This window comes from Urocitellus parryii, chromosome 4 (assembly GCF_045843805.1).
Source record: "Urocitellus parryii isolate mUroPar1 chromosome 4, mUroPar1.hap1, whole genome shotgun sequence".
Taxonomy (NCBI): domain Eukaryota; kingdom Metazoa; phylum Chordata; class Mammalia; order Rodentia; family Sciuridae; genus Urocitellus; species Urocitellus parryii.
The window spans coordinates 177591930-177607681 of NC_135534.1; the positions used below are offsets into that span (position 1 = coordinate 177591930).

Consider the following 15752-nt stretch of genomic DNA (forward strand, 5'->3'; position numbering starts at 1 on the left):
GTGGACATATTACATGTTGGGGCTGCTCCTCCAGCTGGGTCCTGGGCAAGGAGACATGGGGTGGAGTCACAGCAAACCCGGATCAGTGGCATGGAACGTGAGCAAGAGCTAAATGTTTGTGGCTGTGAACCAGCCAGGTTTGGGAGTTGTTATATAGCAAAAGTGGGCTAATTAAAGTGATTCATTTCCCAAGTTCACAGTTGTCTGTAGGCAGGGGACAGATGTGACCCCAGCTGTCACCTGTGTGACTAGGAAGACTAAGCCACCTGGCCAAAAAGAGATGCAGCGATCCTGCCTCCCTTCCCCTTCCCCCTGAGAGCCGTTGCTAAGCAGCGTACAGTAAGTAGTGGGGCCAGCAAGACAAGCCTGGAGCTGGAGGGCTGTCCCACAAAGTGTCCTGGGAGGAGACAAATGAAGCCTAGCAGCCTTCTCTGCAGGAATGTTTCCACCTGGATGCCGTCACAATGACACTGTCTGCCCTCTCTCAGGGCTCAGTGGAAGTATTCCCTCCAGCCTCAGAAACTGAAACCACCATGGCTTTTCCATCTCATGGACACCCATCGTGTTCATGGCTCTGGGCATTGCACGCTGGGAAACTCAGAGAGAAACATGTGTGGTACCTAACAGAGGGTCCGCCTGCTCATCTTCACACGGCCCTGCTTTCCTCTGCTCTCCCCACTTATGTACTGTTCTCTTTCCATTACACATCTAATGACTGCCTCCGATCCCTTAGACGTGGGCGTAGGGACATTTCAATGACTGGAATGTATACATTACCCCATCACAGGAGGCCTGCTGGAGCCGGGGAGAGGGAGCTTCTGTATCTATTCAGATCCAGGACGGTCACTGTGCCGTGGGACCTGGCCTCCCCGACCATGTTGGTCGCATGACACTGGTACACTCCTTCGTCTTCCTTTTTCAGAGGGTTGATCTAGAAATACAACAGACATGTTTAGATAGTTGTATGTGGTAGACAAAAGTGACTTCCTTTTTTAGTTTTTTTTTTGGGGGGGAGGCAGGTACAGGGGATTGAACTCAGGGGTGCTTTAACACTAAGCCACATCTCCAGACCTTTTTATTATTTTGTTTTGAGACAGGATCTCACTAAGTTGCTGAGGCTGGCCTCGAAATTGCAATCCTCCTGCCTCAACCTCCCAAGGTGCAGGGATTATAGGCATGTGCTATTGCACATGGCTTCCCTTATTTAGTTCTTTTTTTTTTTTTTTTTTCTTTTTGGTACCAGGAATGACACTCAGCCACTGAGCCACATCCCCAGCCCTATTTTATGTTTTATTTAGAGACAATGACTCACTGAGTTGCTTAGTGCCTTGCTTTTGCTGAGGCTGGCTTTGAACTTGCAATCCTTCTGCCTCAGCCTCCTGAGCACCTGGGATTGCAGGCATGCGCCAATGCAACCAGCCCTTATTTAGTTCTTAATGGTATGGCCGAACACTTGCTCCTCTTTAGAATAAGACCAAGCTATTTCTCTTTTGCTTTGGCTGCTGAAGAGCACACAGTGAAATTCCTTCTTAGGAACCCTCTTGAGGAGCATGCTCCCTATTGTGACTCTCATTTTAATGATTCCTTTGCATTCCTGCCTTTATGTGTATAAGCTACTTGGCCCTTTTATTGAAGTTGACAGATACAGATTATGAGGAATATACTGCAAACAAAAAGAACAACAATCTACTGTCCAAAGAAGGACCCCATAGCATGTTCCTTATGTGGGTGACCTTTACAAAACACCACCAGATATAACCTTTCCCCATCTTTCCTTGTAAGAAAATGAGGGAATGTGCACTGCATTCTGAGTCCCTCAGCTAGGTGAAGCATCACCAAACCTCCCAGGGCTAGGGAGGATAAGACTTCCTTATGGAGTATCCCTAAGTGCTCACCACCAGATCTATAACCGGCTCTCTTCTCTTGTGCTCTCTCTCGCTTCTATCACTCGCAAACCAGGCTACGCACGCCATCCCCCTCTGAACACACCAGTTGAACATTTTCAGCAAGTGTTCGGCCATACCATTAAGAATTAAATAAGAGCTGGTCATGTTGGCGCATGCCTGCAATCCCAGGTGCTCAGGAGGCTAAGGCAGGAGGATTGCAAGTTCAAAGCCAGCCTCAGCAAAGGCAAGGCACCAAGCAACTCAGTGAGACACTGTCTCTAAATAAAACTAGTATCATTTTCAGGCCTGCTAAGGTCACAAGAAACTGAGGCTTAGAGAGGATAATTGTGACTGCTCAACATGGACCCCTAGCTCCTTGCTCCATGAGCCTTTGACACATATGACATTCCCTTATTTTGGCAAAAATGCTGCAAGTGACATAATAGAGCCCTGCAGGAGGACTTGAATGTGCCTCTTCCCTCTATCAGTCACATGGGTGTATTCGCTTCTCAGGGCTGCTGTAACAAACCGTCCTAGGCTCGATGGTTTATAGCTCCGCAAATCCATCATCTATAGTTCTGGAAGTCAGCAGGCCAAAAGAGTCTCAGTGAGCTAAAATCAAGGTGTCAGCAGAATTCCTAAGGCCCTAGGGGACAATCTGCTTCTTTGCTTTATATAGCTTCTAGAGGACAACAGTGCACCTTGGTTTGGGGCCCATCCTCCTTCTGCAGGGCCAGCACTGGTGGGTACAGTCCTGCACATCACACCACCCTGACACAGCCTCCTTCGTCCTCATTTAAAGTCTACTCCCCTCCCCTTTTTTGGGGGTTTTGGAGATTAAACCCAGAGCCTCCTGCATGCTAGGCAGGTGCTGCACCACTGAGTTATACCCACCCCCTAGCTTTTTATTTTTTATTTTGAGATAGGGTCTCACTAAATTGCCCAGACTGGCCTTGAACTTGCAGTTCTCCTGCCTTTAGCCTCTTGCATTGCTGGGATGATGGGCATGCCCACTGCCCCTGGCTCCTCACCCCATCTTAAAGTTGGCCATTCAGCAACCCCTCCCCCTCCACAGGTTCTGCACTTTAGGACAAAGACATCTTTTGAGGGCCACAGCAGCAGACCTCTTGTGCTCTCAGGAGGTACACAACCTGCCCCACCCACCTCAGGGCCACTAGATGGTCTTGTGAGCAATGGATAGAAACAGCTTTGAAAAGGGTAATGTGTTACCCAAGGATCAAGGGTGCTCCATAGGGTGAGTCAGTAGCACCCAATAATCCTAAACACTCACCAAAATCCAGGCTGTGGCCTCGTGGTTGGAAGCTCGCACCTGGACAGCTATATTGGCGTGATCCCCAGGTAACTCCTCCAGCACCTCAGTACCGTCAGGGGAGTGTGTGACCTATAGAGCACGGAGAAACCGTGAGCAGTTTAGAGAGAGGACTTCTGGATCAGGACACCTCGCAGACATCCTCACCACCCGCACGCTCTCACTGTCTAAAAGGCTGAAACCCTAACACAGCTCATTCCTAAATGTGCGTAGAGACAGCACCCCCTGCTGGACATCACCTCACATCACCACTAAGGCGGCCGCAGTGGCAGAAGGAATTCTGCTGGTCTTATTACTAAGAGGGCTGCCGAGACAAGGGGACAGAAGACAAAGTCGACTGGTCTTCAGGAAGATTTGGGTTTGGAAGGGGATTGGGGCTTCTGCCATCAGCCAAGCCTGCCAACCACTTAGCTCCACAGTGAAGCAGTCTCTTGGGTCCTAGCAGCTCATGTAGGATAGGTGACAGCAGAACTTTCTGGGCAACTGAGGGACCAAATGGCACAGGAAGGATTGCAATCCCACTCCCTTCTCCGGGGAGAGTGCTGTGGTTTAAGTTTCTGAGGCAGAAAGTGATATACCAGGTACCTTTTCCTAATCCTCTGGCCCCCACACAAAGATACGCACACAAACCACTTAAAGAAAAAATACTTCCCACCCACACCTGCCTGGCAGTTTCTGTCTCTGTCTCTCTCGCACAGACACCAACACATACACACACACACACACACACACACACACACACACACACAATGACGCACAAGTCTTGGAGACAAATACCTTCCTCCATGTGATGGCTGGGGTGGGCACGGCCCTCACCTCACAGGACAGGTATGCCTGCGCCCCGGTGACATTGTGAACACTCCGGGGTGGCAGGATGACTGCAGGAGCTGGGAGAAGAAGACAAGGGAACACACCCTTTACCCTGACTGGCCCCAAGCACCCCACCTCCACCACCACCTTGCCTGCTGAGGGCCTGGCGGGGCCTCATAGATGGGTGCTCTCTTCAGACCTGGAAGGTTCTGCTGCTCTTGTGACCTGCTCCCATTGTTTCACCACCAGGAAACTGGCAAGTTCCCAAGCTCAGTGGCAGAGCCTGGGTCTCAGCATACCCCCTCCCCGGCCCCTCCCTGGCTGCCATCTGCTTATTCAGCTACAGGATGGGGGTGGCAGACTCCAAGAGCACCAATGTCACATCACCAACGGCAGAGACTTCAAGCAGATGGGCGTTTCTGTTTCCATGTGCGGGGTGTTCCAAAGGAGAATGCCATGCCCCATGGCTGCCACACCCTGGAGCTGAGCCCTGCCGTCCACTCCAGATGCCACCGTCTACATGGGCACCACATAGACACCATGGACTCCCCAGCCCCAAGTGCAGACCTGGAAACCCAGAGGCCAAGGGAGCAGAGCCAGGGCTACTCAGAAAATGGGGCAAATGCCATTCTAGGTTGCCGGAATATTACAGGGGGGAGGGGGAGGGTGGGCTCTCTGGAGGGGACCTGGGAGCACACTGGCATCAAATTAAAAACTGTTAGTTCATGCTCCACGCCCTGCTTCCTCCTGCCCCTGGCTTCTGCCCCCACTGGGCTGTATAATACCCAGTCCAGCCTCCTCGGCCTTCAGACCCCCATCCAGCCTCCCCCCAGTGCCCTGCTTCCCTCCGATGGGATACACCCACTCCCACAGCTCCCCAGGTGGGCATCTCCCCCAGCTCACAGGGCCTGGCTGGGAACTTTACCCAGGATCAGGGGGCTGCACCTCTTGGCTCTGCTGAGTCCAGCTGGCCTGGGAGTCCAGGTGTATCTATGCAGTCTCACCTGTGCTGACGGCCAGCTCAGCACCCTGGCATCCAGCCCAGGTGTCCTGGGCAAGGAGCAAGGTGGAGGCCTGGCCAGTGACATGCTCTTGGCTCAGGCCTCCTCCTCTGTAAAACGGGGATAACAACCCTGCTCCCAGGCTGCTGAGTGGGTCTACCCATGGAATGAGTGACAGAGCGAGACACAGGGGACGGGGCTCAGGTCTGGCCAACTGAGGAGACTAGATGAAGAAATCCCTGGCAAAGAAAAGAACAAATTCGTTCACTCCAGGGCCATCGAACTACAGAGGCTTGGTGACTCTGAGACAATCCTGCTTTCCACAGGCTGCCCTAAGAGGGGAAGGTCCTTGTGCAGTAAAAAAGGAGAAGTGGGGGGGGGAGGGGGAAGCAGGCAGGAGGCTGGGCTGGTGCAGAGATCACCGGAGACCACCTGCCCTCCTCGGAGGCTCTCCTGGTAAAAAAAGCTCAGCCTTACCTGGAGCTAAACCTGCGTCTCTGTAATGGCCACCTGCTGACCCCAGGACTGCCCTCCGGAGCCCACAGCCCGCTGGGTGCCCCACAGCTCTCCAGGGAGTTGCATGCAGGGACTTCCCTCCCCACCCAGGAGGCTCCCCCGACTCCTCTGCCAGGCCCATCTGCCTGCCCTGTGAAGGACCCCCCCAGCCCACGCTTACCCAGGAGCCATGGACTTCTAACCTGCCCGCAGCCACCCAGAGCCCCACACCCAGGCTCGCTGGCAGGGACCCCATCTGCGATGACAAAGAGGCTAATTTATTCACATCCTCCTGCCAGCGCCTCCTCAGCCACACAGGCGCTGGGATGCCACCTTCACCGGAGCCCAAACCCGTCCCCAAATGTCTCACTGCGGGAACAATCAGAACCGCCTCTTATTCCAGAGCCCCCGGTAGATTCCAAGGGGACGCTGGATCACCGCGTTTCACTTCCATTCATGTAAAGTCATAAATTTTAAATGAGATTTCATCACTCCCTTTCAGGCCTAAATGAATAAACCAGCAAATGCCATTTCCTCTTCCTCTCTCCAACAACGACAATTAAGGACGACTGCCTTGGCAATCCTGGGTCTGCCTGGATTTCATGGCAGGAAACGCCATTTCTTTTTACAAAAGAGACCCCGCTCAAAGGAACATTGAACAATCATTCATTTGTGAATTTGCATGTACGGACAAGGCACTCTTCTTGGTGCGTGGTTCACAGTTTTGACAAAGGCAGGCAGTCAGGTAACTCCCAGGATCCGCAACCGTTCCATTAGCTCAAAAAGCGCCCTCATGCCGTGCTTTGCCATAATCATCTGCTTTTAATTGTAACATGGTTGGTTTTAAAACTGAAGACATTTTCATCTGTAGCAGCTCTTCATAGTCAATAATATTCTCAGTAACAATGGTAATGACTACCGGCTTAACATGGCACTTGCTGTGTGCTGAGGGTTCTTCTTTTATAACCGAGCACTGAGCTGTTCATCTTTCCAGGAATCTTCTCGGTTGCCAGATGGGGGCACTGCTCAAGCTGCCCATATATGTATTTCTTTCCTTTTTTTTTTTTGGGGGGGGTGGGTACTGGGGATTGAACCCAGGGCACTTAACCACTGAGCCATATCCCCATTTACTTTGAGATAGGGTCTCACTAAGTTGCTTAGTGCCTTTTTAAGCTATCGAGGCTGGCTTTAAATCTGAGATCCTCCTGCCTCAGCTTCCCGAGCTGCTGGGATAACAGGCTTGTCCCATGCTATCTTTTAAAGTGAAACATTTGTTATCTGTATGGACTCCATTCTACAATGAGAGATTAGTTATTTAGGGGTTGTGCTGGGGGTTCCCAAAAAAAATCCTCAGGTCCAAAGTTTTACTAGGAGGATTCCTAGGACTCAGCATATGATCCTACGGATGGCTCTGATTGATTTCAGCAAAGCATAAAAAGCAGATCACCAAAGGGCAATGTTACGACGTGGGGGACCTATGCTCCTAAGAGCTCATTCCTTGGGGTTGCACTGGACACAGCCATGGACAGAGAAAATGCGTGTGATGCACTGTGTGCCTGGAAGCGCACAAGGGACTGTGCCCTTGCTTGGACAGCCCAGTCCCCATTATTACCCTAAATATATGACACGGGGATGCTGCCAGAGGCAGGAGGGACAGTGTGCTAGCTGGGACAGAGGAACTCTGCTTTGAATTCTATCTGTACCATTCCCAGTGTCATGATTTGGCCCTTCCCCTTTTTATTTATTTATTTATTTATTTATTTATTTGTTTATTTATTTAGTAAGTACCAGGAATTGAACCCAGGGGTGTTTAACTACAGAGCCACACGCCCAGCCCTTGAATTTTTCATTTTGAGACAGGGCCTTGCTAAAAGTTGCTGAGGCTGGCCTCCAACTTGGGATTCTCCTGCCTCCGCTTCCAGAGCCACTGGGATTACAGCTTTCTTTAAAAAGGGCACAGGAGCCCCTTTATCCCCTTGCCCATTCCTCGTGGGCTGCTGTGAGAAGGAAGAGTTCCAAGACCCCCACACGTTTACAGAGGGATCCAAAGTTGTGGCCGGCTGTCTTATCTCAGGGTTAGACTCTTCCATGGTGCCTGGCCTGACTGCAACCTTCTGCTCACTTCTGGTGACGGGGCCCATCAGGGTTCTTCCTGGAGGCACCAGAGGCCATGACCCACAGCCTTCACCCTGGCACCCACACATCTTCTCACCTTACCATTGCCAAAGCCTCCATAATCCCTGAAGAACCAGGTCTTTCCTTCCCACCTGCTTTTGATAAGAATAACGTGGCTCTTAGGAGGGAGACGGCACCTGATCAGCCCAGCCTCTGTGCCAGCTTCATCTCTCTAGCTCCTCCTTGCTCAATGCTTCTGTCCTTCTGCTCGTGCTAACAATGGCCCTAGAAATAGAGAGGGCACAAATCCACCCACCCCGAAGGCTAACCAGCAGGTCACATGGCTAGCCACCAGGTGCGCATGGTCACAGGAGGCAATACCATAGTGTGGGCAAACAGAAGCGGAGGGAGACTCAAACACCTGGGGTCCAGGTACCGAGCATTCAGGACTGGGCAAGTTGGGACTGGGCAAGTTGCTAACCATTTCCTCCCTGTGTGCAAATGAAGAGAGTGTCCGCTGCCCCACCCTCTGGGGGGCAGGCAGATAATGGATGTGACCGTGGGGATCTGCAGAGATGAAAGGGATCAATATTATTATTATCGTGTGAGGTGATTGGTCTCCCTAGCCCGTCAATTAAATGGGTCCTCGATGGCTGGAATAAAAGATCTTCTCAAATGCCTCTGAGATTTCTTTAAAGTTAATGGTGCTAGGGAAAGAAAGAATATCCAAAGTCATCCCCCAGGCCTCATCTGCTTGTATTAAGAAGTGCACAACCAAAGAGTTTAATAATCAACGCACTGAGCAGCCCCGGTAATTTATGCTAATAGTCACTATATGACGTGGAACAGCTTAATCCCGCTCCCTGCAGCCCGTGCCTCAAATCCCCTCCCTTGGCAATGAAAGGCTTTTGAACATGAGGCCCCTTTCTTTGTCCCTCTCACAAAGTGGCATTCGCTGCCTCTTCTGGTTACCTGGTAACACTGCGGCGCCTTGGGTTTCTAAGTGGAGCTGGAATTTCAACCAAGGTGAATTTTCTGAGATTCAGGATCTCAAGAGCTCACTGCCGCCGCAGGGGCTTCATACACTGCAGGCAAGAGATGGATGGCAGGGAGCCACAAGGAGCCAGGCAAACCTGGGCTGCCTTCAGCTGGAGTAGCCAGGTGGCTCCAGGGAATTCCCTTCTGCGTGCCTCAGTTTTCCCTTCTATTAAATGGGAGTGAGACTTCTCGGATGAAAACAAAATTATTTGCAAAGACCCAGTAAGAAGATGGGTGCAAAAAACAATGTCCAACAGGAAAGAATTATTTATACCCGAGCCTTTAACCATTGTGTGGATCAAAGGATCACGGTCATTTTTAGGCAGTTTGGGGCATTTCAGAGCACAGAAGGAAAGAGCAGCATTTAAGTCCCCAAACTGTTTCCCACTGGCTCTCGGGGGCACGTGTCAGACACTTCTCTACACTGGGAGGAGCCTAATTAATACTTAATAACGCCTCGCTCTGGTCCAGTTAAGGGTGATTGTCTCACCAATATTAAAGCAGAACAGCTCAGCTCAGACTCCTGTTTTCCTTCAACCAGGGTCCCCAGGGGCATTGTTAAAAAGTGCTCCTGCTGTGTCTTCTGAATTAAAGATGGCTTTAGGGCAGCACAGAATGAGGTGTCACCGTGGCTAGGAAAAGGAAACATCTCCCTGTCTACACCTTCAGGCCTTACCAAGACACAGGCGGGGTGGGGGTGGGGGTGTCCCACAAGCAAGTCAGCACAGAAGGTGACAGGGCACGGGTGTCGGTGTCAGGTCTGACGGTGTATGACACAAATGCTGGTGGGAAGGACAGCTGAGCTGGGGGGCCAGGACGCCTGTCGCTGATGAGGTCATGAAAAGCAGCTTCGGAATTGCTCCCGTTTGGCCCCAAGTACATCTTTATTCCTGGGGACTGAGCCTGGGGAGGGCCTCAGAGCCCATAGATCAGAATTGAGAGGCTGTCACATTTACTTGTCATTTGGTAATTTTCAATGAATTAGGGGTCTGGGGTTTCCATCTGCCATCTGTCCTTACTCTGGTAACCATGACAACCACCATCTGCCTGACTATCAAGTCCTGTCCTGAAAGAGCACTGGATAGGGTGTCCCTGGGAGCTAGTCAGCCTTCACTGGACATCCTGGACAAGTCCCCTGCCCTTGTTGGGCCTCAGTCTCCTCTGCATAATAGAAAATTCATTCTACATGTCTTTTAAAGTGTCTTTCACTTAAGAACTGAATACCACTCTAGGGAGAAATGATTTGAGACCATCAGCACTGGGTGGATTCTGGGGGAACCAGGTCAGCATTTCTTACATCTCCTGAATGTGGACTGTTACCTGTCTGCAGACAAAGAGAACTGTCTGTGAATTTAATGCTGAGGAAAGCAGATTATTTAAAAAAAAAAAAAAAAAAAAAAAAAACCAAGTGTTAGGCAAGGACAGGACCATTTTAGTGCCGCAGGACAGAAACAAGAGTTTGAGGGAAAAGGGACCTAAACAATAGCTCCCTGGGGGCTGACCTGGCCAGAGAGGAGAAAGAAGGCCACTCAGAAAGCCCCCCAGCTCTGTCTTGCACCAGGAGCCCAAGGAGGAATAGCCATGGCCACTTCCTGTCAACTGGGACTGCACAGAGCGGCACATGGTCTTTGTTTCGCAGCCAGGAGACATCCTGCCCCATTTCCAACAAGCCCTTGAATCTCCTGGACTTGAGTACATCCACCTGGAATACGTTGGAGAGGTAGGGAATATCACAATATTAGATGCTTCTTAAGGCCTGGAAAAAGCTTCACCCAACCCTGAGGCTTCCATCTTGAAGCCTAAGTCATTACACTGACTTAGGCATTTAGCCTGTACTTGGTCTCCAGGTCCAGGCCAGAATTCCTCCCCAGAATTGAAGCTCAGGGTAAGCCACGTTCCTGTGGACTCACCAGCCACAGACTTACTCACCCTGAACTCTCCACTGCCCTCTCCAGGCAGAGTAAACATGAGCCGTTCTCCAAAACCTCATGGGTGGGTCATGTCCGCACTAAGGCAAAGTGGGCTAGCAGAGCAGGGTGCTTTGCTGGACATTCCTGTATACTAATGTTTTGGTTTATTTCTATTTGATTTTTAAAAATTACACAGAGAATTACACAGGCAATTATGGCACCCAGATATGGTTGTATGGCAATGTTAATGAAGTTTAAGTTTCTAAGTCCCTGGCAATTCATAATTTTCTATTCCTTTCCTTAAAGCAGGACTTTTCCAGTTGTATGTGTGTTAGACCCACAAAACCTGGGTCTGCCTCTGATTGTGCAATAATCTTTTCAGAGCTTAGGTCTCCAAAGGGCTCAGCTGTTCTGGGTGGCAGCTCCCTTAGGATCCTAGACTGGGCCTCCCACAAAACCAGGATCCCTGGTGTTCTGTCCTGACTACTCCCGAGTTCCTCCTAGGAGCTCCTGCTTGTCCAGCAGCCTCACCTCTTCTTCCTCTCCTTTCAAACAATCCACCTGGCACAGGACACCTGGGAAGACCCAATGAGAAACCCTCTCCTCAGTTCCCAGTTTCCCTGGGACAAAGAGGCCAGCCTGCAAATCACTGTATGAGCAGGCACCTAAGTACCAAAGAGGGCAGCAGGCTTATCAAAACTTCCTCTCTCTCCAGGGTTGGTGTCTCCAAGCACTTGATAAGCGAGCGCAGGATGTGAATTTCCACCCTGGTCTCCCTGAACACCAGCAAAATGCGAAATACTGTTCCCCAAGAGGAAACTGAGGCCCCAGGCAGCCAGATCCACGGTTGTGCAGAAGGATCCTTTGCCCCCCATCCTTGAGAATTGGGGTCCCACTTTCTCTACCCGCCAGGGCCCTGGGGCTCTAGAAGACTCACCAAACTCGCAGGGGCCGTCGCGTGCCTTATGAAGGTGGCTGGAGTGCGCGCGGAGCGCGTGCCTGGCGCGCAGACGAAGCGCGCATACACTGGGGTAGGAGCGGCCGTCGGAGCCACAGACAGGACCGCGCTGAGCACACACGCAGAGCCCGGTGCCCTCGGGCGCCGCCCCTGCGGCCCGGCTGGCGCACACCAGGCCGGGGCCGCAGCGCGCGCCTGCCCGCCCCCCGCAGCTGGCGCCCTCCGCGCCCAGGCAGCGCACGCAGCAACCGCACTCGTCGCGCGCAACGATCCCAGGCTCGGGGCAGCGCGCGGGCGCGGGGCAGTTCTCTGAGCGGCACGGACCGCACTCCGGGTGCCGACCGCCCGCGTCCCGGAGCCCGAGGCTGGGGACCAGCGGCGGCAGCATAAGCAGCAGCGGGAGTAGCGGCGACAAGCGCAGCATGGCCTGCTCCGAGACGGCAGTGGCGCCTCTGCTTCGCGCTCGGCTTCGTGCGTGCGGCGCAGCCACCCCGCCCGCCCCGCGGCCGCTGATTGGCCGGGTCTGCACCGCGGGGTGTCAGCCGGCTGCAGCCCGGACCCCGGACCCCAGCAGCGCTGTGGCCTCGCCGGCTGCCCGGGTCTCGGAGCCAAAGGCATATTGCAAGACCAGCTTTCCGACATCCGATTAGACTCTCAGGGAAACCAAGACCCAGTCGGAGCGGGAACTTTCCTGAGGCTGCTGGGGTGGAATCGGCATTGGATGCCCCGGCTTCAGCTGGCTCCAAATATTACATTACAGGAGGACGCGCTCTTTTATTTTACATTCAGTATATTTTCAGAATTTTATTTTTAATAGGGAATATGTGGTTGAATTTTTCAGATTTTACAAGAAGACGAATGATGAAAACAGGGTTTCTCTCTTATCCTGAATCCCACCCCCTATTCTGGTTTATAAAGGCCAGTCTTGCTATCAGGTTCTTAGATATATAATGTTTTGTGTCTATTAAAACATTTATGATTTATAAGCTCTCTCCTTTAAAATATTTCACAGCTTCCCCACCGTGTATCATCTCTGAAATCCAGCCTCTTGTACAATTGATGGCATGGTTTAATTGGTGGTGTGTGTTTCTTAATGCTACATAAATTCATGACATAGCTTATGGTCATGGGTGACTTCATTTAGATGAGCTCCAGTGATATATTTTGGAGTTCAAGTGAAAGGCAGTTAAGTTTTGCAGTGTTTGGTTGCACACAATCGGAGTTATTGAAACTGGTTGTTTTCTGTTCTTTTGTTACTGCAAACAATGTTCCAATGAAGTCCTGGTGCACAAGTGTCAGGGTGCCTGAGGTCCCCTGGGGAAAGCATGTTGGAGAGATGCTGCCCATAAACCTACTCTGATCTGGGCTCTGTGCACCCCCTCTGGCCTTAAGGAAGTCTTGGCTGCTGGAATTTGAGGAGCAGCCAAGTTAAGATGCTGAACGGAGAGAGGAACTTGCTGGCCAGGCTTTCTGGGAAACTAGAAAATAGGTGGCTCCATAGGTAGTGAGCTCCCTGTCAATGGAAAAGTTCAAGGATGTCTTGCTACCTCATATTTGCCCTGGGCTGTCTTTTTGTTTGTCTTTTCCTTTCTTTCCTTTGCTGAGCTCCTAGAGTGGAGAAAGCCTCTGGTGCCTGGGAAGACCAGCTATAACACTGTTGGGTGGTGTCCAGTTTGCTCCCCAAGCCCAGTTCTTTCCGGGTTTGCAGTTTTCCAGGGAGTGTTCATATTCTCAGAAAGGAGCTCCTTTGGAGGACACTTTTTGTGTTAGGCAGAGCAGAGCCACCTGGCCAGTCGACTCTAGTTCTTACCTCATAATCAGCCACCTAGAGTAGAGATGGTCAGGGGCCACAGGGGTGGGAGGAAGCAGTGATGAGGAATAAAGGTGACCATGTTGGTAAAGTGCCCGGCTCAGCTCTCAGTACTTACTAGTGGTTACTTTCCGTCACTGTCTTTATCTGGAATGGCCTTTTAACCGGTTCACATCCCTTGACTTTCTGTGCCCGTCTGTGAGTCTCTCCTTGGGAGATATTCATTCTGGGTGAAGATTTCCTCCTGGAGTTGGTCACTACAGCAAAAACTGGAGCCAGGTGTGGTGATGCATGCCTGTAATCCCAGGAGTTTGGGAGACTGAGGCAGGAGGATGACGAGTTCAAAGCCAGCCCCAGCAACAGTGAGGCGCTAAGCAACTCAGTGAGACCCTGTCTCTAAAAAAAATACAAAATAGGGTTGGGGATGTGGCTCAGTGATCAAGTGCCCCTGAGTTCAATCCCTGGTACCCCCCCCCCCAAAAAAAAAGTTGAAACAACCTACCCGCCCACTGGCAGGCAATAATTAAATAAACTATGGATTATGCAGGCATTAAGGAAGGAGAGGAAGGAGAGGTAGGTTAGTTGGAATAAAAAGATGTTTATAGTATATCGTTTAGTGAAATGGCAATTGTAAAGTGTACATCTAGTGTGGTAGCATATTTTTACATATGTGAATGTGTTTGTATGCAAAGAATTTTAAGATGGTTTAATGATGTAAAGGAAACACTTATAATGTTAGTGGAACAGAGCAGGACTGGGAAACAAAAAGATAAATCCTACGCTGTATTTCAGGGACATCCTACCTGGTATGTTCAAACTTGAAAATGATTCATGATTGTCCAAAGAGAAAATAGGTGGCTCCATAGGTAGTGAGCTCCCTGTCAATGGAAAAGTTCAAGGATGTCTTGGCTAGAAGCATGGAAAGGGGGTCAAACCTTTAGGAGCTGAGCGAGATGATTTTTAGTCTCCTCAAACTAAACCACCATTCCCATAGTACAAAGCCCGACCTGAGAAATAGACCAGACAGAACGTGGCAAATGCATAGAGCAATGATTGGCTCCCTTTTTATGCAAATATTGAGGGAGCAGTAACTGAATGATGTTATTATTAAGAAATTAATGTATGCTTAATGCGAGTTGGAATATACAATCCCACAGCGGTACATTTACATACCATCTACATTCCTTTTAAATGGTAGGGAGAACATTATGTTTGCATAATGGCGCTGAGAATTAAAGCAAGACTCATTTTCCAACACTAAGCCTGGGGCATCAAAGTCTGAGTATCTGGGTGGAGAAAACATTCCAAAGCTTTGAAGGAAGATCTGCAGTGTCTGGTTTCTTTTTTAAATCACCCACAAACCTACTGCCATCAGATAGTTCTTTCCCTCCCTGAATCCCAAGGTACCTATTAACACTGTGGGCCACACCTGCAGTGCCCTGCAGGATGATGGGAAACAGAAGGGACAATTCTCCCAGCAGGGAAGTGGGTTGAGGTGCCCTATTGTCTGGCAGGTGGTAAGATCCCAGGCATGGGGGCGGGGCAGGGGTGGGGGGTGGAGGCTACTCTGCATGGAGGGTGTGACTTCCACCTCCTCTGCTTAGGGTCTGGACACAAAGGACCCAGGGAAAACTAGTTAGAGCCCCACTTAGATGCGTGCACACCCTGTAGCTTCTGAAGCAAAAGTGAATGTCTCCATTCATTTCTCCAGTTTTGCATGGAGAGAAATGGCGGGAGCCTTTTATCCCTGTCCTTGGGGAGCTTCCAAGAGAAAGAAGACAGGAGTTCAAGTGAGCAGCCTCTCCATGAACAGGCCATGCATTTGAATCTTAAGCTGAACAGACAGGCCACTCATAGAAGGCCCTGCTCCAGGCTGAGAGGCCATAAAAATCCACGTCTTCAGGCCTCCCATGGGCCACTCCAGAGCAGGGGGAGAGGTGTGTTTCCAGCGGAAAGGCCCCTGAGTGATGGGCAGGGATTGTCAAGGGACAGATTTTGCTTCCATGCAGTGTACGAGGGACATGGCAAAATGCAGATGGGGAAGACAGGAATTCAGCTGCTGAGCAGCCAAAAAAGAATGACAGGGGACTTTCCCCCCTGCCATTAACAACTGTGAAATTGGATAAAATGAATAAATCTACATGGGCAGGCACTGGACAGGGTTCTGACACAGGGCAGTGGTCCCTGAGAGGGAGGATGGGGCCACATTTCCTTGGGGTCACCCCTGGGGATGCCTTCTAGGCCACAGTGCAGGGAGGTGGGCAAGTGGTCCTCAGGGTCTGGCTTTACAGGGGAACTGAGATTTGGGGGGTGTAAGACACAAAAGAGGGAGGAGCCACGGAGAGGCGGCACCAGAAGCTTAGACCTTCGCCATCTCTGTATCGCACAAGTACTGGGTG

The 15752-nt window shown here is 50.9% G+C and overlaps 1 protein-coding gene across 1 annotated transcript; it reads right to left on the reverse strand.

Moving 5' to 3' along the window:
• Positions 1 to 781: 781 nt before the first annotated feature.
• Igfbpl1 (insulin like growth factor binding protein like 1) lies at positions 782 to 11967 on the reverse strand. Its single transcript, XM_026380226.2, has 4 exons — positions 11523 to 11967; positions 3994 to 4103; positions 3178 to 3288; positions 782 to 931 (listed from the first exon to the last, which is right to left on the reverse strand). Exons 1-4 carry the CDS (start codon positions 11965 to 11967, stop codon positions 782 to 784), a joined length of 816 nt encoding a protein of 271 aa, XP_026236011.2.
• Positions 11968 to 15752: the final 3785 nt, after the last annotated feature.

Coding starts and splice junctions, on each gene's coding strand:
- Igfbpl1 (XM_026380226.2), bottom strand. CDS start 11,967: ATGCTGCGCTTGTCGCCGCTACTCCCGCTGCTGCTTATGCTGCCGCCG. Junction 4,104..11,522: donor CGACGGCCCCTGCGAGTTTG/GTGAGTCTTCTA, acceptor TTCTTCTCCCAG/CTCCTGCAGTCATCCTGCCA. Junction 932..3,177: donor AGGCCACAGCCTGGATTTTG/GTGAGTGTTTAG, acceptor TTGTATTTCTAG/ATCAACCCTCTGAAAAAGGA.